Below are 24,902 nucleotides of genomic sequence, written 5' to 3'. Positions count from 1 at the left end.
AGGTATGTTCTTAAATGGGTTATAACGCTCGAGAGTCACATGTTTGTTATTCAACACTCAATGTCATGAACGCCTTTTCGCGTTCCACTTGTTTAACCGTGCTATTGCCAGATAACGATACGGTAATGAATACTTGCATGCGATGGATCGTCTATAATTATAGATAATTGATACTTTGGACGCGATGAGATGTTTGTGGAGGTAAGTGATAGATATTTTTGAATACGATGAGAGGTATTTCTGAATAATTTAATGGCGACAGAATATTGGAATATATAATAAACAAAATGTTAGTAATGTTTAATAAGAAAAATCAAATTTGATCCAACCAAATTTGTTGTTAATCTGTCAATATTGTTAAAATATGACTAGTATAAAATGTAGAGAATATAATATATAGAGAGAAAAGTTAAAGAAAAAGATTCTATAATTTTCTACTAATAAATACATGTACAAAAAGCTCCACAACATAACTTATTCATCTATTTGCAATCAAATCTAACGAGTGATCGATGTAATGCAATATAAATGAATCAATTGAAGCATCGTATATCGTTCATCATTAAGCATTGTACATTCATAAGCAGCATTAAAAATAATTAGTGCAGTAATAATCAGAGTATAACTAGTAATTAGTAATCATCTATCAGTAATAATCAATTATCATTAGTTTTCATATATAATATTTCACAAAAATGTTTGTAAATGTTGAAAAAGCATATAATTTTGTATGTAATATTATTGCAATTTTTGTTCTTTCTTTTGTTTGAAATAATCTTGTCTAAAATTTTCGTTCAAATTTTGTCCGACTTTTGTTCTGACCCATACAGGTACTATTAAAGTAAAGAATTTCTGAATACTATGAGACCAATAGCCGGTGCTGACGTCTATTTTGCCAAGAGTGGCTATCGCATTCCTTGCATAAGTTGTGGCGTCAGGCACAAATATGTTTGTAACCTGCAATTTTTGATAAAAAATATATAAATTAGAATACAAGCAACTGCAAGAAAATGCAAGCGTAAAACATTGAAATATATAAAGAATTAATGAAAAAGTTATGAAACAAGAAATAATTAATAATAAATTTATAATAATTTATATGTAGCAAATTAATATTGGATAATTGGAAATATGCTTTGTACCTGAAGTCTGGGGCTATACGCGTTCATTTTGGTGTTGACGAAAAGAGGCGACAGATGTTGAATGGTAATGCCGAATCTGGAGTATTCCGCTCTGAGCGCAGCGGAAAAGTTTTTCATGTACGCTTTTGTGGCGGCATATACCGTCATTAACGGCAGCGGTTGAAACTCCGATCCGGAAGAAACGTTAACAATCGCACCTTTTCCGCGTTTCTGCATCTCTCCGATAACTAACCGCGTCATTAATGTAGTCGCACCCACGTTCAACATAATAATGTCCCACAGATCCGACTCGGGCACCTCTCCGAGATACATGGGATATTCGTACATTTTGCCTACATTGTTGACTTAAACATAAATTGATTATTTCATTATTCATTCAATTATTCAATTGTTTAAAGAAATGTTAGAAGCTGTCTCTGTTCTTAAAGAACGAAAAAGCAACTTTATTTTTTTGATTAGTAAGATCTGAGACAGCACGTATGTCCAAAATCGGGACATAAAACGGCTTAAAGACATCAGTAAGACACCTTTTAGACACGGTATCTAAAAGACGTCTTAATGATGTCTTTAAGATGTCTTATGTCCCGATTTTAGACATGTGTGCTGTCTGGGATATGTCATTCTAATAAAAATTGACATTTTTTTTAAAGATGAATGGGATAATTGAATTTATTTCTGAATCATATTACACAGTTTTATGGGCTTATAATTTTATTTGGTATAATCATTAATTTTTAATTGTGCAACTTTGTAAGTAACTTTTGATGCAATTAGGCAATAGCTATTACCTAATGTCCTAATGGCTAATTGAGATATCCGGAGTACGGAAAAATAAAAAAAATGCTTTAAGATACTTCAAGCCTTCAAAGAATTATGGCTAAAATAATAAATAAATAAAAATATTTTGTTACCTAGTATACCGACAGGTATATCTTTCAAATGAGGACGAATCTTGAGGAAAGCTTTTTCTCCTTCAGCGAAATCCGCCGTTATAATTTCTACTTTGATTTCGGGATTTAACAGTAATATCTCTTGTTTCGTGGACTCAAGTTTTTCTAAATTTCTGCTAATTAGAATTAGATTCATGTTCTTCATTGCTAATTCTTTAGCATAAGCTTTACCGATACCATCAGTTGAGCCAGTGACAACTGAAATATTTATGGTTTTAATACTTTTAGAATATAAATAATTGGAAAAAATTGGAAAAATTAAAAAGAGTTAAAAAAAACGTACTTTAATCGTTCGTACAACAATGTCTTATGTTAAAAAAAGTGAGGTAACAAGCCTATTCTAAAAAGTCCCTTTTTTGCACACAAAAAATTATAACTTGGAAGACGCATTCGAAAGGTCTCCAAAAACAGGTCAATTTTTGCAAAAAAAATTTCATGCTATGACGCACCATTTTGGAGCTATTATAGATCCGATATTATCGGGAAGGACAAAGAGATGCCCGTACAAGAAGAGAGATGCCGTATAATGCCCATTTTCACCAATGTAGATTAACTTTAATCTCGGTTCAACTTATTCTTCATCTGAAGCAATCTTGAACTTTGGTCCAAAAGTTTGTGCAAAAAGGAGATTTTCGGAGCCTCACTCTTTAGGATTAATTCAACTTTAAACATACTGAAAAAGATCTTGTTAACATATTGTTGACCGCTCACGAGTGTACTCGTATTTTTGTACACAAGCGTTATTGATCGGCCACGAGTATACTCGTATTTTTATTCTATTATGAAAATAATCGGTGACGCGCGTTTTTGCATAAAATAGTCGGTTAACAATGTGTTAAAGGAGTGAAAGTTCGATATTTATAAATATTTTTTAATAGACGTATTATCGCACGGACGAAATTAGCTTAGATTCTTTGGTACACATTAATTTCCAATTTTAATTAATTAATCATTTCAGGCCTTTTTTACTTTAAATTTTAAATAATAAAAAATTCTACGCTAAATCTATTTTAGCTTTTATCCATCAAGCAATCTTTTTGATAAGATATTGATAAGATTTTCTAAGATTATTTTTACATCTTTTTTTTCATCACATTTAAAAACTTTCATTATATATAAAAAATAATAAAAAAAAAGATAAGTTAAAAATATAGAAATTAAAAATTATCAATAGTTTAAATAATATTTAAATAGAAAGTAATATTTTAAAATTTAAAGAAAATAATTTATTGAACTTACCAGCCCATTCGCCGAATTTTGTTCGGAAATTAATTGGTTTTTTATCATATATCTGTATGATAATTTCCCATAGAATGCGCAGTATTTTTGTAATAGGCTCAAGTAGAAGCCAAAAAGCGATTAAGCTGACTAATAGCCAAAATGCTATTAAGAGAAGCATTTTTCTTCGTTATATTTTGTGCTTTCTCTTAGTTGTCTTCAGAATAAATACTGAAACAAAATTATGGAAAAAATTATTTTCTTAATTTTTTTATTATACAAAATTGAAACATCGTTTTTAAGCTTAAAATGAATGATATATAATATAATATTAATTATTTTTATTAATATATTATTTGTCACATTATTATTTATACGTAATATTCTGAATTTATTATTATTTAAGGTAGTTGTCTCACGACAGTATGATCTAAAAGTTAAGTTTTTCTTAAAAGAAAAAAAAATGGTGTGTGGAAGATAGTCACTCGATTTTAGACGTAATTAACTTATTTCGACAGGTATGTTTTCAATTCTCACATTTTGAATATGTTTGTAATCGTTGATCTCATATATAATTTTTTCGACGTTTAAAATTTGATTTGTTATTGAAGATGATCGCAAGGACGATCGAAACGTTTAACGAATAAAGGATAATCTTACATTACTCCTAGAGAAAAAAGAAGTTTTCTTTTTTTTTTATTAAAAAACCCATATTGACTCTGAATCTCGTAAATTTCCTGAATTGTAAAAAAAAACTCAAATAATAAAGTTTAAAGATATAGCGTTACATATTATTTAATTTATTTTACGAACAATTTATTACTAAAAAGGATTAATTAGAAGTTTAATAATAATTCAAAAGTAATAACTAATAAATTAATAATTAATAATTAAAATTAAAAATATGACGTTAACCTTAATATGGTGTACACGTGTTAAAGGTACTAATTACAATTGAGATTATCTCAGTTTCTAAACAGTAAATTTTTTTTATTGCAGGATTACTTAGATATTACTTCAATAAAGATATAGTGAAAATTTGAATCAATTTGTCAGAAATTCATTTTATGAGACAATTACCTTAAATTTTAGTTAATTTAAGTTTGTAGAGAGAAATATAGATGTGCTCAATTAAACCTTAATTAATTTTAATTATTATTAATGAAAATTATCATATTATTGTTTCAAACTTCAAACTATGTATGTAATCACGATGTCATAAGAAAATAATGTATGCATGACATTCTTGAGATTTCAACACTTAAAAGTGCATTATCTCACTATGCAATTTCGACAGTGTTACGAAAGTAAATTGTTTTGTTAGTGGCGCAATTATGTTACCGGATGCATTATTTCTTTTGCTACTCACTCTTTCGTCTGTATGTGATCTCGATGCTGACTGTTCGTACACAAGAGTTCGTACTTAAAGAACGAAAGCTGAAGGCAGACTAAACGACCTCGGTTAGGTGATTGTCCAAAAGGCCAAGCCGAGGATCGCTTTCTCTATCTACCGCGAATCTTGCAGTTTTGCACGCAATTCTTTCTTTTGGTATTTAGGTCAAATTATTTTAATAGTATGACATCTCGCACTACAAATAAAATATCAAGATTATCAAATAGTGGTTTTATTTATCACAATTGTTGTTGTGTCAAATGTTGTTAAGTAAAATACACGATTTATTGTAGATTCTGTAGACTGGACAAAAATGGATGATGTTTTTGACGATAGATGTTTTTGGAGGTGATATCATATCAGAATCAATTTATCAACATTTAATTAATTAATTTTATATTTGTTTAATCTACTGGATCTATGATAATAAATTTTATGTTGTTTTACTTAACAATAAGTATTCGTGCATATATTGTAATATTTTCAAAACTTAATTTGAAAACAGAATAAAGTAAGATAAAAAATTAAAAATTTAATGTCAAAACAAAGAGAAAAAAAATTTGCTGCTGTTGGGGCAATCAACGCATGTACTGCTGCAATAAAACAAGTTTCTTTTCTTATTTGGGTCTGCCAATGCCATATACTTACAGTCAGTTTTGCATTGCTTACGCGTTCACTTGGTACGTAAACGTGTCTTTTGATCCTCTATTACGCCTTCCAGCTATTTAATTTACTCATTTGTCAAACTGACCAATGTCTGTTCAGACTAGCTATATTACGTCACAATATGTAATTTCACTTACATTGAAAACTGCAAGTATCTATCCGTCTTTAATTTCTCAAATTTCTGAAATATAATTTGCAAAAAACCCTTCTTTTCCAATTGCAAGTTTGAAGTTATTAATGCCTCCACATTTACGCTAAAGAAGTTGATTGAAGAATCCGACATTAAAACAACTCTTGGTAGTTTTAAAAAATGTTTATAATCTTTGTCGAATGTTATAGATAAAGGTAAATAAAATTCCAGTTGCCATTAAAAAGGCCAAAAATGTATTTATGCAGAATTTTTTGTGTAAATTACGTAATAAAAATTACATTATGTAACGAGATCGTTCACACAACAGAAAAACATTTCATGTAAGATCCTCGTGTGACACAAAAGTGAAAGCACGATTCAGAGTATAAAAGGGATCAAAAAAGAATTAGTTATAAGTGATGATTAATGCGTAAAATATAAGTAAGAATAAATATTGAAAGAAATAATATAAATAGATTTCGATTTGATTTTATAATGATGTTTGATGTTAGAATATTTACCTTATTTTATTTGAATAAATTTTTGCAACTGCTTTAATGCGAGCAATCGGACGGCTAGTTAAGATTCGTCGATGATCGATTTTTCATAGCTCTTCACGAAGATGGATAAACCGTCACTGGCGCGAACTAATCAATTATGTATTTGTGTATTGTGTAATTTACATCATGCGATCTTTGGTTTAATACATACACGAATGAATGGGGTCGAAGGTGGGGAAGTCCGTGAATATGGTCCGAGGAGTCGAAGAAAGATGAACCGATTTGCGGCGATCGAAAAACGAACGAGGACGGAAGAGCAGAGGCGCGCGCAGCGTCTTTCACTTCGGACACCGACACATCTTCGCTTCGTTCCTGAGGGCCTTCCAGGCGACCCAAGACGATCACCGGCTGTTACCTAGATCGGCTGCTTGACCACTCGTGTTCTCCTTACAGCGCACGGTATTCGCCGATGCGTTGTCGAGCGCGGACCCGGTTCACCGCTGTCATTCTTTCCGTCCGGAGTTTCGGAAAAAGAAGTGAATTCGGAAGGAATCCGAAGGGACTTATTGGACTTCGCAAGAAATCGCCTGCCTCGATTTTTATCAGCGTGCTGTTACATTTGGAAGGTCAAGATCTTCATGAAATTTTGGAGTACGTCGGTGCGCTCTGATCGCGCGCTCCGAACACGCGAGTCGAGATATTCGCGGAGTACGTCGCTCTGATTTTGAAGACTGTTCTGTCCACCCGATTGACGGATTACGCAGTAAGTCACAAACACTGAACTTTTTTATGTTGTATATGATCCTGTTGTAAAGTACATTTTATAACTAGAAAAATAAGATATATAATTATGCGCCAGGGAAATGCGTAGAAGAGACGCGGCTGCGAATCGATCGCGATCAATCTCTCGGACAGTCGACTACAAGTCGTGACCTCGCAACCGACAGAACTGACTGTGTTATCGGGGATACTGCGTGTGTCATCGTGAAAGCGAATTGTCTGAATGGTAATAAACTTGCTAGTCACTCTCTTCGTAATATAAATTTTTATCCACGCTTATGAATCTATTGTGGCTAATTAATTGAAATCAAGTATAAGATGTGCGAAATTAAAATAATCGCGCATAATATATTGCAAAATATCTTAATACTTATTACGAAATACATGTATACAAAATTTAAAAAAAAAACTTATTCTTTGCAACTTTCATAAATTAAAATACGGCGAAATGATATCAATTTGTGTCATACTTTCTATAGCACTTCAGTCAATTTAATTCAATGCGCTGATTATTCTTCGTTATGGACTTTGTTCTATAACAGTCTGCGTAGTTTTTTGCATGCATCACGGATACGAGACATTGCGATTACATTTTATTTTTCAGCAAGATGCTGATTAGTTACGCTTGCCGCGGATATATTCGGATGATATTATGCAGTTTCTTTTTGTCGTTTTTGCCATTTTACGCAAAATTGCTTTTTGTTGCAAAAACGTGGCACGTTTATCGACGTGATAATTTAATATTATTTAATTAATTAAAATATATTATAATAAAAGTTTATTTAAATATATTATAATAATTTTTATACATATAATACTATTTTTAGTAGGAGATGCTGTTGATTGACGGTTTTTATCGAAAAATCTATTTCTTATTTTATCAAAATTCTTGTAAAAAATTTTATAAATTTATATCTAAAAAAGATAAAAATTTTCATTCACAATTCTGAATTCAGGCATTTTTGCGGTTTTGTAATATGACTTCCACAAATACGCTTCATTCAGAAAATACATAAAGAAAAAAAATTTGTCTGCATTGTAATATGATTGCACTTAAGTGCATTCTTTGTGCCACGACCGTAACATTGGCCTAGAATATTATATTGCAATTCATTCTTCATTGTCTGTATTAAAGTAAAAAGACATGCGAAGGAATATAAACAAGAATATAGAAAAAAAAGAAAAGACTATTTATATTTAATGCTTCTACAAGTAATTCATAAAAGAATACATATAACATTGCCGAGGTAGTGTAATAATTGCGCTGCTTTATAACGTAATATCGTCAACAGCGTGAAAACAGCTTACAAAACCTGGAAAGATTGTTATTAGAAACACCATCAAACGTTGACTCTCGCTAATAATCATTTCATTTCTTCTCTTAAGTAAACCAGGTTTTCGTGTCCGCATTGATCGCTGCAACCACCTACTTACGTTTACTGTGTTAACGATTAGAATATTATTCTTACACGCCTGTTGTTCCTTTTTGAAATTTTGCGATAAAATATTACGATAATCGGAATGAGGAATTTTTTTTTATTTAATTTGTTTTACAACAAACAGCAATAAATAATTGAAATTTTCTTTTCGTGATTATAGAAGCACAATGTGTTTGTTTCATTTTTATCTCCGTCGATTTTATCTCATATTCTCGACATAACAAACCATAATCTTATCTCATAGAGTTTATTCACACGTATATTCGTCTAGCTAAAACCCAGTACAAGAACATATACTCAATAAGTAAAATGTTAGCAATGTTAGTAGGTTGATACCAAATTTAATTGAATTTTTATCCAATTCATTATTTAGGTTGTAATTATAACATAATGATGTTTCAGGGGAAAAAAACTTTGCAAAACAAACTGCTTTTTTTCTGTGCAGAATCTGATTTTTACAATCTGTGCGATATTTTGTAAGGAAGTTCAATGTCCGCGACGGACAAAAGAAAACGATGACAGGATGTCGAGTCTGGAGGATAATTTTGTTCGCTGTTCTTGTATGGGAGACGACCGCAGATTCAAACACGAACGTCGAGCAAATCTCCGCAAATGAAGCCGGCAAAAAGCCGTTTGAAGCGGACAAATACTTTTATTCCTGGACAGGGCCAAATGCGCTGGCCAGATCGGCCTTGGTGGAGCGACAGGAAAGGCTGCAATATAACTGTGAGCTTGAAAGTAACGAGGTCGACGCGTTAAATCCAGAATCATTTAGGAATATTCTCGTTGACGACTCGCATGAATTGCTCTACTGCTACGTGCCAAAGGTGCAAAATTGAATGTTGCCTTGTTATTAAGATCACTTAAAGTAGACCATAATAATTTACAGTAGTAATAAAATCCGGTATTTCACATCCGGTTCTATACATGTCAAAACTATTACAATATTACAAATTGCGTTCCTATACATTCTAAAGCGAAATAATTTTTTTTTTTTTAGGTGGCTTGCACAAATTGGAAGCGCGTGCTTATGATTGCGACCGGAAAATGGCCCGGTAATGATCCTCTAGAAATACCGGCCGATCAAGCTCATTCACCGGGTACTTTTCAACGATTAAGCAATTACACGCTACCTGAGATAGAGAAGAAATTGGCGACGTACGATAAATTGATTGTCGTGCGACATCCTTTGGAGAGGCTTTTATCGGCTTATCGAAACAAATTGGAGACCAAACATGAGAAAAGCGCGAAATATTTTCAGAGTCGTTTTGGCAAAAAAATTGTCAAGGTAAACAACCTCACATTTAATTTATGTTATTTATTTTTTAGACGTATTTAATTTTTATTTTTTGAATATCGATTTCAATTCTACGTTACATATTCATCATTTTTATACGTTAACTTACACGTCATAACTGTATATTGTGATAGCTTATGCAAAGCTGAATCAATAAATAATTCGTGAGATTGTTCCGATATATTTTTTTTGGAATATGCTGTGAGTTCAATTACATTATATCAATGAGCAAGAAAAATAATTATGACGAGTAAAAAATATTTATAATAATAATAAAAAAATCAAAATAAAATAAAATAAAATAAATAAAAATAATTAAAATAAATATTTATTTATTTAGACATTGTAAAATCTAAAATATCTCTAATAATTCCATTAAATTCAGAAGCATCATATAATTATTGCTTGCTCGGAGCACGATTACGTAATTAATTGCACGCTGTTCTACTTTTACAACATTAACCATTAATAGCAGATTATGTATGTAAATTAAGATGCATAACTTATTATAATACAATGTTTAATAGCATTAAATACAATATTTTTGTTACAGAAGTACAGACCAAACGCCAGCGAGAAGTCTTTAAAAAACGGCGATGACGTAACGTTTCGCGAATTTGTTGATTTTGTTACCGATGATTCTGAGAATGGAACTCGGAATGAGCACTGGAGACCAATCTACGAGTTATGCCAACCGTGTCTAGTTAATTACAATCTTGTGAGCAAGTACGAGAGTTTGGTCGAGGACGCCACAGAAATTCTCGAACGGATAGGCGTCACGTCTGTGAGGTAAGTGTACGACATAATAAAACAATAACTTTGACAGAGTCCGTTTTGCAAAATATCTCACTGACAAATAATTATATGCGCAGCTTTCCTCCTAAGCCGCCAAGTTACGAGCCGACGTCGAGGAAACTGGATAGGTACTATTCTACGCTGAGTTACAAGCAGCTTCGTAAGCTGGTGGATCTGTACAAACTAGATTTAAGGCTGTTTGATTACTCGTTGGAAGACGTGCTGGGATTTTCCTTGGCTTAAATCGCCGGTACGTATCAACAGAAACAGATGTACGTGATATAATGGCCAGATCGTTGATGCTTGAGAGACTTCTTGCTTGTTTAAAGTCGACATAATAAGTATAAGTGAACAAGACAGTTTGCACGTTAGGATGAATAATTATTATCGCATTTTACGAATACACGTACACACAGGAAATTTCAAATTTGGATTTCAACGACAAATTCTGTGAGCGACTTAGTGGAAATTTTATTTTGCAGAAGCTTCGTACTACCTCGTTATTATACAGCATCGCATCATAAAATAACTATTTTTTTTAATTAATCATTTATGTGAATAACACGCAAGATAGAAATATTTTATTGAAAGATACTTTCAATATTAAGCCATGATAAAATAATTCAGATAGTAGAATAGTAAAGTTCTATAACAATAAAAATATTGACGGAGTAAAAAAGGCAATAAGAACCAGGTGTCAGTGCGCAAAAAATAATGTATTGTCAATAAGAATGCAGGATTTATAAATAAAAATAATAAAAAAATAATAATAATACAAAAAGAAAAGGCAGGAAATGAAGATTTCTTGACCTCAGTCTTCCGAAAATCTAAGCCGTACACATGGCTTATGCGGGAACATATGGTTTACATCTCCGACTCCGAGAAAGGTTCGGAAGTCGGACCAAAACGTTTCTTGGTTTTGTTTTTTGTCAAGTCTTGTATTTTCATTGATAATAAATTGTTTTTTGTGCATTGAGAGCCGCGCTTTTCGTTCTGATTGCATTTTTTGCTTCGTTTAATATTTCAATTCAGATAGCGTTATCAGTATAAACAATCAAAAGATATAGAAAGCTAAATAAAATAAAATTAAAGATAAGATGAATTGTTTTATAAATTAGAATATTTAATTATGCACATCTTTAATTTTACAATTTTTGTTTTTTTTATATAAAATTATATGTGGAATTTATTTAACTTATTGTTATATTTGCTCAGTTGTGTTATTTTTGATTTTTAATTGTTAATTATAATTCATATAGACGTGTACTCTCTTAGATCTACGTCAGAACTATTTATTTTTAAAATTATAGTATTTTAAATGTATAGCGGAGTTTCGTGCCAAGAATTTAAGAACATTAAAGCGAATAAAAGAACTCGTTTTGCTGTGCCAAGAAATCACCGTTGATTTTTTCAAGTTTTGTAGAAATTATATGCCGCAATCTTTATATTAATCTAAATTTACAGAAGAAAATTTTATTTTATATAAAAGATATCTTTTATTTATATGTATGTACAGTATTTGCTATACGGTATCGCAATTTAATCCGTAAAAGTTTCTTTAACTCTATTTTCGCGAATCGTGTTATACGTGTTCAGAATTCTTGCTTCGAACACGGCCATATTTGTGTGCCTATGTAGATATATTAGCATGTAATTATATAATAATTACATGCAAGAATGCATTTGCTATTATTTCTATACAAAAAATGCGTAGAAATTGGAAGCTGCGTTGTTACCGATTAATCAATCTCCTATCGATATGTATGTAGCATTGTTAATAGTACAATGTATTTAATAATAAATTGTAATTAAAATATTTATGATGTAATTCGTAAATTAGTGAAACAAAAGTACCTGATATTTCTCGCGAAGATGTTGTTATATAACTCAGCTGGAGTTCAGGTCGGAGGTGTTCGTACGCTCTATCATTCCGCCTTAACCGAGATTGATGTTTGGCTAAATGAGTTAAATTTAGACGAGAGCTTGAAAATGATGGACGGCCTTCTATATTGGCACACATCAGCTGAAGAGTGAAAGCTTAATCGCGCGCAACAGTTCTGGCGGTCGGCCGAACGAATTTCGGACGTAACATGGTGCATCTTTACAATCCGTGTTTATAACCGGACCGGCACACATCGGTTTCGCAACGATCGTGAACCTGTCAATACTTATCGTGCCCCGTATTATCTGGGATCGATCGAGCGGCGTTTTTTTTCTCAGGAAGTTACGCGTAACATCCACAATGCCTTAATATAACTCGAGGTAGCGGAACTTGTTGCTCTCTGAGCAACATTTGCCGATGGTGGGATCTCATCTTCTACCAATCCTGGAGCAGAAGATGCTTGCGGGAAGGTGCGAACGAATGAGTGGGGGTGGTGATGCGGTTCCTGGAGGAACTTACAGGGATCACAGGGGGTCGCAGCGTATGGATTCCTGCGCAGTGTGATCTAGTCTACGATTGCATGCAAAGTGGCGAGGAACGCATTCTTGATTTCGAGTGATTTCGAAGATAAAAAGGGCACAAAGTGTTTTTCGCATAATAAAGTTTACAATTAAAGATAAAATTCCGAGCGTTACACAACGCCGAAGTTTGAACACGTTTGCAATTAGTTGGTGATAGTCTAAGCATTCGTGAGTATCGCCGTTATTCTTTGAACGAAGACCGATCGATCGCCTACAATGTGCAATTAATAAAAATATTAATGAAAAATATTGCAATTATCTCTAATCATTAATATCAATATCGAGTTTTATAAATTACATCAACAATTACAAATTTATTTTTGCCAGTTTAATGCTATTTCAGAAATTCATGTAAATTTGAAAAAAAAAAACGATCGGTCGATTTTTTGTTTATAAAAAAATAAAAGAAAACATTTATCAAATAATAATATATTTAATGAGCAAATATATGTAATAGTAGAGTGTGCTGTCCACATCGGCCAAAAAATGCCACAAGCTCACGAGACGCAGAACATTCTGATGACATATTTCATCCTTATTCTTCTACTAATCTCACTTTGGGTGTTATACTCGGGGGTATTTTTTTAAACACAGACATTCCTCATTATGGTGAGTTGCATCTATCAATGAATCTATAAATTTGAATTTCTCATATAATGCAAATAATATCTGCTTGTATCGAATATTTGTGCACACTTTTTTTCTCTTTTATGTAATCTCTTAATTTTGATATTATGGATAATATGAAACGAGTTTTTTCTTTCTATAAAAATTATTAAAATTGACTCTAATTGTAAGATTGTACGATGCTATGAGTCATAGATTGCGATGTTAGAACAATATTGTTACATTCGTCATTGAAATCTCCGAATAGTATGAGCAATTCTATTATTTTTTCCCCGATATTTTAATCTTATTTGTCTTATAATTTCATGTTATTTTACATATTGTATTTTATTATTAATAAATTGATAAATTGTGATTAAATAATTAATAATGTAATGAAGCGAAATGATATCTTAACACTTAATGACTCCTTAAATATGATCATCATATTTTAGGGCTGAAGAGAAGACACATGTCAAAAGGCAGATGCACTCAGAGGATCCAAGATTGTCATGGACACCTCGCTTGCAGCTCACCAGTTCTTGTCATCGTTTATTATACTTTATACAATCTAGGTGCCTGCAGACATGCTTTACGTAAATCGCTTTTGACCGTTTAGTGACCGATTTCTGCGACGAGAATTATTCAACCATATGTTTCAGAAAATAGGAAGAATTTCTAAAAATGTATTCCCCCATCATCGTTTCGATTTCTTGCCGCTTTGTCGCGGAAATCGGCTATTTATTAAAAATAATTATTTATGTTATGCTAATTATGTTTTCTCAGCTAATCAGCAATGGATACTTTATTTGAACTCAAAGTAATATTTTACAAGCGTTTCTACAATTCACATTGTTGTTATCATTGAATTGTGTTCATTTGAATTCGCCGAAATAAATACATTAGGTTGTTTCACGTGCATTCGTATCCATTAGTCTCATTAATTTTATTTAATTATAAATATCATGTTTTTTGAAATTTGTTCGTAATATATTTTTAGTACCACAAACGATAAAATAAATCTCTTCGTTTGGAATGCCGATTGAAATTTATTTTATTCTCGATTTATCGCTGCTTTAAAAATAATTTCCTGTCATATATCAATATACGTAAAATAAACTGATTGATACTTAAAAAAAAGACGTAATTACGAAAGATGAGGATTTTGCTGCGAGGTACAACAAATAGAAAACGTTATAGAGACGTCGACGTGTCCGCGATACGTGGGCGTTTCTCCAAAAATAGTCGGCGCTTCCAGCTCTCGAAGTTCTACCGTATATCTACGTAGAACTAAATCGGTATTTTCGACAGCATTCACGAAAATAGCCAACGTGATTAGTACACGTTTCAATACTACGCGGCAATTAGGGCTGCGTTAACGTAAAGCTTTCAAATATTACGTAAGGCTTGCAATTCCTGAAACCGTATGGCTCAAGTATCGAATTACTTGTTTGTCTTATTTGAAACTTCTGAGACATTCTTCACGATATAAATATCCACTTTTGCGTACACGAAGAATCCTCTCTTTTCGCCGTCTTTTTCAACAATTTTTATCTCACGTATTCGCGGAACTAAATATTGAGTTTACTGGCCTTTAAGAAAGCCTTGCACACTTTTGTTCTATATATTTCCTTCACAAATGATCACAGATTTTGATAAATCTGTGATTATTTAATCGTATCAAAACACTCGATATGTCTGCACGCTGCTATTTTGAATATATTTCTTATATAATTGCCAACATTAATGAACAGGTGCGTGCAAGTGTTGAAACTACTAAATGCATATAGATATAATGCATAAATTGACGTATTGCGTTATACAACCGATTAAATGACACTTTGAAAACAGCTGAAAATTATAACAACATTATCCGTTGCTTATAGAGGATTTGTTTAACAATTTTGTTTCTAAAAACTGCACGATTATAGGACTTAAATGTTACGGCAACCGCTCCAGTAATCGCTCGAAATAGATCTAATCGTTCTGGATTCGTGGTACGATATTTGTAAACTTGATGTCTTGAAAGAAGACATATATTCGTGTGCTTATATTAGCGATGTACTTAATCCTTCATTTCTTAATTAGTTTTCTGACAAAAATGCAATAGGACGTCCAATTAATTAGCTGTTTAGTTGCGACAAATTGTTAAATAGCTATAAGTGAACGATGATATTTTGGAACATATAAAATTCTTGTTTGACGATAATTATTTTGATTTCTTGTTTGAATTAGAGTAAGAGTGAAGAAATAATCCGATGAAGTAAAAAATTTCCATGGCGCTTATAAAACTGCAACCCACGAAAAGGCTAAATATGCCGCCTATAGCGGCTGGAAAAATTTTTTTAGATTAAAATATTAAAGTAGTTTATTTATATGTAAAAAAACAGTCGCTTACCTAGCAAATACAATTCATCGGCGATCGGAACTGTATCCATTTCAGCACAGACCTCATAATTCATAAATACTCTTAGAACAGCTTGAGCATCCGTTCTGTTTTGGCTGGAATTAATAATATATATAGGCGTCCATAATATTATTTAAATAACATATTTTGTATTGTTTTATTATAGCTTACTAAAACGGCGAGACATTAAAGTTGTGTTCACCGTTCAACTTGATCGAAGTAGCTTGCGTTACGTAGGCTACATTCTTGCATGGATATCGACATTCACATGTAGCAGTGTTGTGAATAATCCGAATTTTTTCCTTGTTTGTATAAAGACACTGGAAATCCTCCCACTCACAGATCTATAAATATTATAGAACGCATTATTTTACAGATCTGATAAGAAAAAATAATTTTTAAAAGAACTCAAATTACCCTTAAAGAATAATTCTTGGCCATAGGCGTGTAGTAATATGGCACACAATTGCAGGTTTTAAAAGCAGAATCGATGGAGCAGCTGATAAAGCAATTTGTATACTGATACGTAGGAAAGTATTTCAGATTAATATCTTTATCTACGCATTGCGAAATCTTTGCACCATAAGAATCTTTAACATAATAATTAGCGAGTTTGTGATTGATTGTTGGAATTATGGCAACCTATTGAACAAGATTACAGAATCAGATATTTAGATGTGAAATACTGAAGAAATGCTTGATCAAAACATTCTGCCTTATATTATTAGTATATAGCTGAATCTGAAAAAAATATATGATTACCCGTAATTCCTGTTTTGCTTGTATAATTTGGTGTGTAGATATGTGGCCGATATATTCTAAAGGATGATGAGTGTACATCTATTTAAAAAAAAAAATATATATATATGTAAATAAATAAATAAATAAATATATATATATATATATATATATATATATACACATATATGTTTTTTTAGATATGCGTCTAAAAAAATTATATAATACGAATATATATATATATATATTCAACTAATTTTTATAAATATAAATCTATTTTCTTCTATGCATAAATTTCTATCATAGAAATCAAACTATTCTAGCTATGTTTGTGTTAATGTTATATCAGCATCACTTTTATGTACCACAAGACCGGCGGAGTTTGTTGAATATTTGATATATTTTCCCGCTTCATCCCCCACAACCAACAAATCCCGATGCAAAACAGCTTGGAGACCGGATCTTCCTCCGAACGAAGTAGTTCTGAGAAATTCGGAGTCGTTCCAAGTTCTGGTATGGTAGAAACAAAGCCATTAGACAATCGAATTATATCACAATTCGAGTACGAATTAATAAACGGACGTAATTACCTGCCGCTCTGCACAGATTCTTCGAGGTGATAATTGAAGGAGCAACACACACCCTCAAACGTGTAAGATATTTTGAATAAGTCGCTGCAGTTCCGCGAAATATTTTCCCACGAACAGTAATCGAATAGATCTTCGCATGGTCGCAAGAGTTTTAAGAAATCCACCATCGACATATGGTTAATTTTTAACAATGCTTTTAAATTGTTTATATGCGCTTTACCACCAGGGACGTGTTCGTTTGTGAAAGCCGGTCCGTATCTAAGAGAAATTTCGTACCTTATCATTGAGTTTAGATATCACAAATTGATTCAGATATCATTTTTTTTTTCAAGAATGACACAATTTGGCGTCGTTTGGATTGTTAACGAAAAATGGACGTACCTGAGCAGGAACATTGCTGTTTCGTTGTCCATATTGTGCGGCAAGCGTAATTTCTGTAATAATTTTTTGCGCGTTGCAGCCAGCGGTGGTATCAATGGGCAAAGGGTGATTGCTGGGAAAGGAATCATATATATCGGAGTCTGAAAGGACTTGATGACGGTGCGAATTGGATTAGTAGTGTAACGTATCCAGAATTTTTGGAGCATCCAAGATAAGACTACAGGAACAATACACATTTGACGAAATTTAATGTATGCTAAATATATTGCCGTATCGTATTTTAATGAATCAATTATAATTAAAAATCATTAAGTGTAGAAATAAATTCTTTCTGACTATTGCCTCAAAGTCACCAAGTTTCTATCGCGATGGCATTTGCAAGCTGTCAATTAATATTAATTTTTTAAATAAAATCGGAAAAAATTTATTTTTACACTTAATACATATATAAAAATATTTTATAATAATATCAGGTAAAAATAATATATGTTTACTACTCACATACGAAACTGGAGATCATAATTACAGCCCAGAACAATCTTCCAAAAATATTATTTTTGAATCGCAAATTGCCGAAATATTTTATGCCGTGTACCGAGCAATCCTGCAGATATTCGCACGAAAGCTGACGAGCCATTTCTTTATTATTTTGTACCGAATGATCGCCATATGATTTGATATCGCCATTCTTGAATAATTCTTTGTTTATCTTCTTCGGAATTTCTACATGATTCACTATAATTCTCTTCACTGCGTGTTGCTTTTTCTGCGAAATGTTTGATAACATATTGCGAGCAAATTAAAAAGTTCGTCACTTTTACAAAGAATGACGGATAAAACTGTTCATTTGATGTACCGACACAATGCTTCTTGTGCGTTATGTTGCCTTTTACTGTTTGACGAGAATCTCGTTGATTTTATCGTACATAAAAGTTGTATTGCTACGATAAAGCATGCAAACGTTGCGTGTCAAGGTTTGCTTTAAATTATTTACTATGCTGTACAAGATTAATGAAATGTATAGATGATGAAGAATCACTTGTAATATTCTGTTGTCAAATAAACATAGTATGTACTTTAAAGTAGATTTATTTTTCAACGAGCGTGAAAGTAAAAATCGATTGTATTCATATAATGAACTTGACACACAGCGCAGCAATATATATGACAGTTCTAAAAAATAGATGAAAATTGAAATGCACACTTAACATTCAATGTTCAATCTTTATTTACAGGATTTCGCAAAAACAATGAAAAGGAATGCCTAGCCTAGACAGCGCGTAAAAATAAATAATACGCAACAAAATATAAAAAGTCATCTATATATACAGAATAGAAAATTAATTATCAAAGATATCGAATTGTGATCACATTTGTTTCATGCCACAAAATGAGTTCTTCTTCTATTTAGCATAGTATTGTAGTGAATTTGCGAGTGCAGAATGTTATGACTATTCAACGATATCGTCACATTGGCTGTCAAAAATCTTGGAACAAAGCTAGTTGATCCGGTGGCAAGGGTGGCTGGGAACGCCAATCGGTTTCCGGATAATCGTCGAAGCAGCTCGCATCACCTGGCGCTTTCACACGTGGCCTTATCGGCGGTGTCAAGGCTCTTTGCGGCACCTGTGAACATTGATCGATCGTTTAACTGTTGCACTTATATTGTTGATATCATCAAATGTAGAGATAGATATAAAATGGTACTTATTGAACAGCAATTTTTCAATTTCTGCCACTTTTTTCATTAATTTTTTTCACATGCCTTATTGCTATCACACAAAATTAATTAGATTATAAAATTACCAGTGGCCACTCGACTAATTTGAACCATCGATGCCTCTTGACGTCCTCAGCACCCTGTCTCATGTTTCCCAATCTCTTCGTCCTATCGGCGATCAACAATTTCTTGATTAGATCCTTTGCGATCGGATCCATGTGCTTCGGCCATTCTATCCTACCGCTCAGGATCTTCTCGTAGATCCCGAAGGGATTGTCGTCGAAGAACGGCGGGTATCCGGCCAACATTTCGTAAATTAAGACGCCCAACGCCCACCAATCCACAGCTTTGTTGTGTCCCTTGCTTTGAATTATTTCCGGCGCCAAGTATTCTGGCGTACCGCACAAGGTCCACGTTCTAAAAATGTAAATGTTAATTATAGCCATGGTCACAGTGTTTTATTATGACGAGCTGTCGAGAAGTAACAGGTGAAGTTACGTTAATTGTACGATATCGTGTGCTTTGCTTCATACAGATGATTATCTAATATAATTTAAACAAAAATTAATTAAGAATTAAGAAAACAAAATGTTACAGATATTTGATTAAATAACATTTTGATACATAAAGTTGTTAATTTGAATTTTCTATATCTTTCTTTTTCTAACAGACTTTTCCTAACAGAAGAATAATATAATTAGTCTTGCATAATTAATTCCCACATATTTTTTTGAAATGTTGTCGTTTTTTTCGATGTCTCACCTGTCCGTTAGTTTCTTCGAAAAGCCGAAATCGGTAATTTTGAGATGGCCTTGACTGTCCAGAAGAAGATTTTCTGGTTTAAGGTCCCTGTAAACTATATGCTTATTGTGCAGGTATTCCAAAGCGCAAACTAATTCGGCCGCATAGAAACAGCTTGTGGGTCCGGCGAATCTTCCGGCCGCTCTCAGGTAAGAGAAGAGCTCTCCACCGGCGACGAATTCCAGAAGCATGTACACTCTGGCTTCGTCCCTGCTGTTCCATAGCCTGAAAAGATGATGAGTCTGAAAACAAGGCGAACAAACCGGGCTGTTACGCGAGCAAATCTCGATTTCGCTCCTTTGGCTGAAAAAGCGTTCCGTCTACGAGCGGATCGATTTCTCTCGTCTCTATCCGACTATTAATCGCGACACGGTATAAACTAGTCAAGCGACATTTGCGTGTATCACTCTTCTTAATCCTGGCCGCGCTTTCCACATTTAATAATCTTCGTATAAATCCTTTCCTTGACCGACAAACGCATCGTTACTTTCTTTATTTTCTTGAATGATTACTCCGCACGATCGAACAGTCACGAGTTTTATTTGTCGTCGGAAAATAATCGTGTAAATTTTAAGGTATTATAAATGGTAATGTAAAAGATGTGATAATAACAGATGTAACACTTACATGTTGACGATGAAAGGGTGCTTAACTTCCTTCAGAATCGAGATTTCATTGCGCAAATGCTCGACTTGCTTCAATCTGATCACGTCGACCATGGAGAGAATTTTCAGAGCGAGAGGCGTTTCATGATGCCTGCAGAGAACCACTCTGCCGAACGTGCCTGTGCCTGAAAATTTTATTGGCATTTTTAAATTAATATTGATTAGCAGCACGCACGTTTAAATGTCTCCATAAATTTAAAAATTGCTGAAATTATCTTATATTGCAGCAATCTCAACTTTCCAATATTGCGAATCAGTTTTATGGAATATTAATACTCTCATCATATTACGAAATAATCCTTTATTAATAAGTTAATATATTATATATTTTCTCTTTTTGTTGCCGATACAGCAAGATAGGACAGTCCAATTTCCGCAATTTTTGCGCATTTATCGCCGGAACTACATTCGGAATGTAACATTTACAGAGTTGACCATTAAAGTGACCGTTAATTATCAACGCTCTCGACATTCTTTTTAATCTGATGCACATTGCCCGGCGCGGTCTGTTTAATGTACTTTCCCACGAATGCAGGTGACTCGGTTGTTCTGATTAACGTACCGTAACCAATTAGCGCGCATGCAATGAGCCTTGGCCAAATTAAACCCCGAAATTGACCGTCACGTGTGCAACAACTACCACAAGGTTTTGCATATTTACGCGTACGTGTATTTACGTCGAAAACAGCGCGACCTGCATACAGCAGCGACGAAATTGGTCGCGCAATAAGAGCGGCACGATACCTACGCGTCGTCTACCTACGACGAGGACCGCTGCCAGCGACGGCTCGGAACAGGTGTCAATGGTAAAACGACGAAGCGCTTCCGGTGATGGCGTAGACGCTTTAAATACACATACGACGAATACGCGAATTTAGGTGCAACATCATGCAAACGGTCCCGAGCAAAAATTGCTCGAGCGATCTGGAAGACGTCCGAAAGATGGATATTTTAGAAATTAAAATGTTTTTTGAGATATTTTTTTGCTATTGCGATTTGTTACCAGACGTGCGAACACATCTGGGCATAATAAAGAGAAAAAAAGAGAAATAGAAACGCGGACTAAGTACCTGCAATTTTCCGAACCACTCTCCCACGTAATTCCGACTTTAACGAACAGTTAAATATACACTGGATATCCTCTCACTCTTCGGTGTCCTACTTCCTTACTTCGAGAACAGTACACTTTATTTCGTTTCGCTCGTTCATCTTTAATTCGTGAGAAATATTATTTTTTGATTATTGAATTCTGTTTCTATCATAATTTATAATCAAACAAATATATTTATCATCCACGAGTTTATTTGCAAACATAAAAATTTGTTATTGATAATTTTTTGTCAATAATGTAAAAAATAAAATTCCTCAATTTGCAATTTTATATAACTGTTTGTACAAATAATATATAAATATATCGACAACATTTAATAGTTTTCACTAAACTGAAATTGAAAATTGCGCGAATTGTGATTTACTTATTCCTAAAATTTGTGCGGTTAAAAAATATGCAGAAATATAAATTAAATAATAATTATATGATAGTTTAAAGTACAAAATATCACTAGTCGATTTTTTACTAGAATAACATTTTCGGACTTACCGATAGTCTTGATAATTTCCAATTCGTCGATATCGTATCGCGGCGGATCCTCCTGCGATCCCTCATCATCAGACGTGTTGTCGCTCGACATCGTTTACGGACTACTGCAAAATTGTGAGAGAAAGTTTCTGATTTATTTCTCTTGCGCACCTCGACACGTGGAAAGAAGAAAGGAAGCCCGGTTCAATGATCCACACTGTGATATTCTTAGACCGCGTACCAATGACGACTTGCTCTCATATCTGTTCTTCGTGACTTCAACGTGACTCCTCGAGTAGCTTTATTGTTTCCTTATGCAACGGATCCAAGTCCAAGCAAATAAAAATTACCAGGTACTTTGATCGTCTTCAAAGACGCGCTCTTTGGATCTTCCTTAAATGAAAAAACGCTTCGTCGGTGCGATCGGTGATATTTTCAACAAGTGCTCTTGCGAAGTATTGCTCGAAAGTGAATCATACGAACGTTTCTGTTAACGATTCTCCTTCCCTTTAAGCTCTCGCTCGGAGCGGTGAAAATGTGTGCGTTGATTTCACAAGTGTCATTTACCAAGTTGCGTAGACCGCAGTCGCTTAAAACACGCGTTCGAACGAGTTCACTTTTCAGATTTTCCCGCGCAGCGAGGCGGCAAACAATTTTATCGACCAATTTTATCGGATCCTGAGCTTGTAGCACTCAGATTAAATATCATTAGAAAAAGAAATGAGCTGTTCGTGTGATTGCGAACGCGTCACGCGAGCATTACTGCGATTTTTGCTCGAGGATACCGCACGAGTGGCATTTGCAATCAGAAAGGTAGCATTTACCATTCACTTTGTGTTTCCAGATATTACATTTCCCATGATCAAGTTATTATCTCTGATTTTAAATTCAATTCTATCTTCCACTGTGCAAATTTAATTTTTTATATTTCGTGATTTAGGAATAACACATTAATTAGCAGTGACATGTAGAAGTTGAGCGGCGCACGTGATTGTTAGTTGTCTGCTTCCCAGAATTGTTAAATTGCACTAGCACTAATGTGACTTGTCAACAGCCGAACACATTGCCGTAGAATTATCTTGTGTTATTTTTTCGTTCATTCATCGAATTGATCGGTTGAATGAGCGCCGTAAGCTAGTTGAAGGATGATTATCGTATCATCCTTGGACCCTGCGCAGCATGCGGCTCGGCTGCCAACCAGAACTAAACTGGTCACCGAGGGATCTCAAAAGACAGTCTATCCTTCTGTGTTGCCCCCTCTCTTTCCTTTGACCCCCCATCCCCTATTCACTCCCACCTCGCGCGTACTGTTACTGAACGTCTGTATCACCTAGCCAGAGAGATTTGTCGAAATCGCAATAGAAACCGGAAAATACAGTGATATGGCGCGCCGAAACGAAAGTGGTTTGCCAAAAAACCTGGCGACTGATAAAAGCGGACGCAAAAATATAAATCGCCCGCTCTAAATTACATCGGTTTTGTTTTGGCGAGCGCGCGGTTGCGTCAACCCCGTAAATGCGGGGGCTACTTTTATCAAAATTCATTGGAAACACCGAGAGATTAACCGCGGCGCCGCCCCTTCGGGTCTGTCTGACGCACCGAAAATCCATTTTATGAATCATTCCGGATGAGTGTATCCCAATATTTTTATCAGTATATTCATCGAGGGGAAAGTTTGCCGTTGTGAAAGCTGATACGCGACAGTCTCTTATCAACGCGAAACATCGAGATACGGTGAATCTGCCGCGGTCATCGAAGTGTGTAGGTCATTTTGGAGCGGACATCCTCGCTGTCATGCTGTTTCGCAAATCGATTATACACTGTTGCTAAAAAACGAGACGAAGCGGGCTACTCACGATCGGGCGATTCCTTCGAATTTCGACTTATTTTTGAATTTGGCGATCGTCCAGATGCATTTTGCCACCGACGCTCGACGTCGCGATGACTGACGACACCTATCGAACCCCCACTGCCAGCCCAAGCCCCCATAAATTGCAGCTTTTATATTTATCGCTATGCGTTCTCGATCCGCGAGCGCGTCGAAAGCACGTTCGCTGATTTTGTATCGGAAAAATCGGATCAATGAGAGCAGCGAAAATGCGATTCATCGTTTCGCTGATTCAAGTTTGTAAAAAAATATCCACAGAATACAAAATAAATTATCGTCACGAATCCGTGACTCTGTCCTTTTGTAATACTGGGGCGTCCCCTTATTTCGCAATCTTTTATTTAACATCTGTATGATTGTTATATAACGAGATATGCAATATATGTAGCTGTAAACGCGTTGCGTGTTACATATTGCGTCAGCTTGCAAAACAAATTATTGACTTGCACCTGTTTTATTCATACGCGACACGAGATCGCAGCTGAAACTCTTTGATGTTTTAACTATTTGGTCGATACTTCTCCGTTAAAGTTTGTTGCGTGGTCTTGTATCGCTGCCTCGTTCCATATAATACGCAGTGTGATTAGATAGACCAAACTAAAAATAATAGTTTCCCGGAAGTTTTACCGTGTGAAGTCATTCAATGCCAAGACGAGTATAAGCCTTAATAATTACGTATTACCGGCTTCGTACGTACGTATACTGAAATAATCTCTGTTTATAAAACAGCAATACGCGATATTACGCTCGGTAT

General features: G+C 34.0%; 4 protein-coding genes across 10 annotated transcripts; 1 reads left to right on the top strand and 3 right to left on the bottom strand.

Annotated features, from left to right (window-relative positions):
• Nucleotides 1–96: 96 nt before the first annotated feature.
• Nucleotides 97–12,128, top strand: LOC105676464 (carbohydrate sulfotransferase 11-like). Of its 3 annotated transcripts, XM_012374370.2 has the most exons (7): nucleotides 97–201; nucleotides 6,231–6,762; nucleotides 6,859–7,005; nucleotides 8,664–9,045; nucleotides 9,219–9,506; nucleotides 10,069–10,304; nucleotides 10,388–12,128. In XM_012374370.2, the coding sequence occupies exons 4-7, from the start codon at nucleotides 8,734–8,736 to the stop codon at nucleotides 10,551–10,553; spliced, it is 1,002 nt and encodes a 333-aa protein (XP_012229793.1). In that variant the 5' UTR covers nucleotides 97–201; nucleotides 6,231–6,762; nucleotides 6,859–7,005; nucleotides 8,664–8,733; the 3' UTR covers nucleotides 10,554–12,128. The 3 variants fall into 3 exon arrangements, with proteins under 3 accessions (XP_012229793.1, XP_012229796.1, XP_012229795.1); XM_012374373.2 differs by lacking the exons at nucleotides 97–201; nucleotides 6,859–7,005 and having other exon boundaries at nucleotides 6,628–6,762; XM_012374372.2 differs by lacking the exons at nucleotides 97–201; nucleotides 6,231–6,762 and having other exon boundaries at nucleotides 6,867–7,005; nucleotides 8,621–9,045.
• Nucleotides 410–6,350, bottom strand: LOC105676466 (inactive hydroxysteroid dehydrogenase-like protein 1). 3 transcript variants are annotated; one of them, XM_012374374.2, is made up of 7 exons: nucleotides 6,021–6,161; nucleotides 5,352–5,550; nucleotides 4,680–4,899; nucleotides 3,332–3,541; nucleotides 2,054–2,290; nucleotides 1,143–1,486; nucleotides 410–957 (listed from the first exon to the last, which is right to left on the bottom strand). In XM_012374374.2, exons 4-7 carry the CDS (start codon nucleotides 3,489–3,491, stop codon nucleotides 739–741), a joined length of 960 nt encoding a protein of 319 aa, XP_012229797.1. In that variant the 5' UTR covers nucleotides 3,492–3,541; nucleotides 4,680–4,899; nucleotides 5,352–5,550; nucleotides 6,021–6,161; the 3' UTR covers nucleotides 410–738. The 3 variants fall into 3 exon arrangements, with proteins under 3 accessions (XP_012229797.1, XP_012229801.1, XP_012229800.1); XM_012374378.2 differs by lacking the exons at nucleotides 5,352–5,550; nucleotides 6,021–6,161 and adding an exon at nucleotides 6,211–6,350; XM_012374377.2 differs by lacking the exon at nucleotides 5,352–5,550 and having other exon boundaries at nucleotides 6,021–6,157.
• A 3,291-nt stretch (nucleotides 12,129–15,419) lies between the features above and the next one.
• LOC105676234 (sodium channel protein Nach-like) lies at nucleotides 15,420–18,549 on the bottom strand. Its single transcript, XM_067351059.1, has 9 exons — nucleotides 17,997–18,549; nucleotides 17,496–17,712; nucleotides 17,115–17,372; nucleotides 16,890–17,034; nucleotides 16,549–16,626; nucleotides 16,204–16,428; nucleotides 15,958–16,130; nucleotides 15,778–15,881; nucleotides 15,420–15,710 (listed from the first exon to the last, which is right to left on the bottom strand). The coding sequence occupies exons 1-9, from the start codon at nucleotides 18,280–18,282 to the stop codon at nucleotides 15,589–15,591; spliced, it is 1,608 nt and encodes a 535-aa protein (XP_067207160.1). The 5' UTR covers nucleotides 18,283–18,549; the 3' UTR covers nucleotides 15,420–15,588.
• Nucleotides 18,550–18,699: 150 nt separating this feature from the next.
• Pka-C3 (Protein kinase, cAMP-dependent, catalytic subunit 3) lies at nucleotides 18,700–23,476 on the bottom strand. Of its 3 annotated transcripts, none has more exons than XM_012374652.2 (6): nucleotides 22,502–23,476; nucleotides 22,282–22,385; nucleotides 20,644–20,806; nucleotides 19,978–20,241; nucleotides 19,302–19,632; nucleotides 18,700–19,121 (listed from the first exon to the last, which is right to left on the bottom strand). In XM_012374652.2, exons 2-6 carry the CDS (start codon nucleotides 22,370–22,372, stop codon nucleotides 18,975–18,977), a joined length of 996 nt encoding a protein of 331 aa, XP_012230075.1. In that variant the 5' UTR covers nucleotides 22,373–22,385; nucleotides 22,502–23,476; the 3' UTR covers nucleotides 18,700–18,974. The 3 variants fall into 3 exon arrangements, with proteins under 3 accessions (XP_012230075.1, XP_067207151.1, XP_067207152.1); XM_067351050.1 differs by having other exon boundaries at nucleotides 22,282–22,653; nucleotides 22,744–23,476; XM_067351051.1 differs by lacking the exons at nucleotides 22,282–22,385; nucleotides 22,502–23,476 and adding an exon at nucleotides 21,244–21,266.
• Nucleotides 23,477–24,902: the final 1,426 nt, after the last annotated feature.

The sequence above is a fragment of the Linepithema humile genome, chromosome 3, assembly GCF_040581485.1.
Source record: "Linepithema humile isolate Giens D197 chromosome 3, Lhum_UNIL_v1.0, whole genome shotgun sequence".
NCBI classification, from domain to species: domain Eukaryota; kingdom Metazoa; phylum Arthropoda; class Insecta; order Hymenoptera; family Formicidae; genus Linepithema; species Linepithema humile.
Note: the sequence above shows the minus strand (reverse complement) of the source record. Positions and strands in the feature narration are given on the sequence as shown.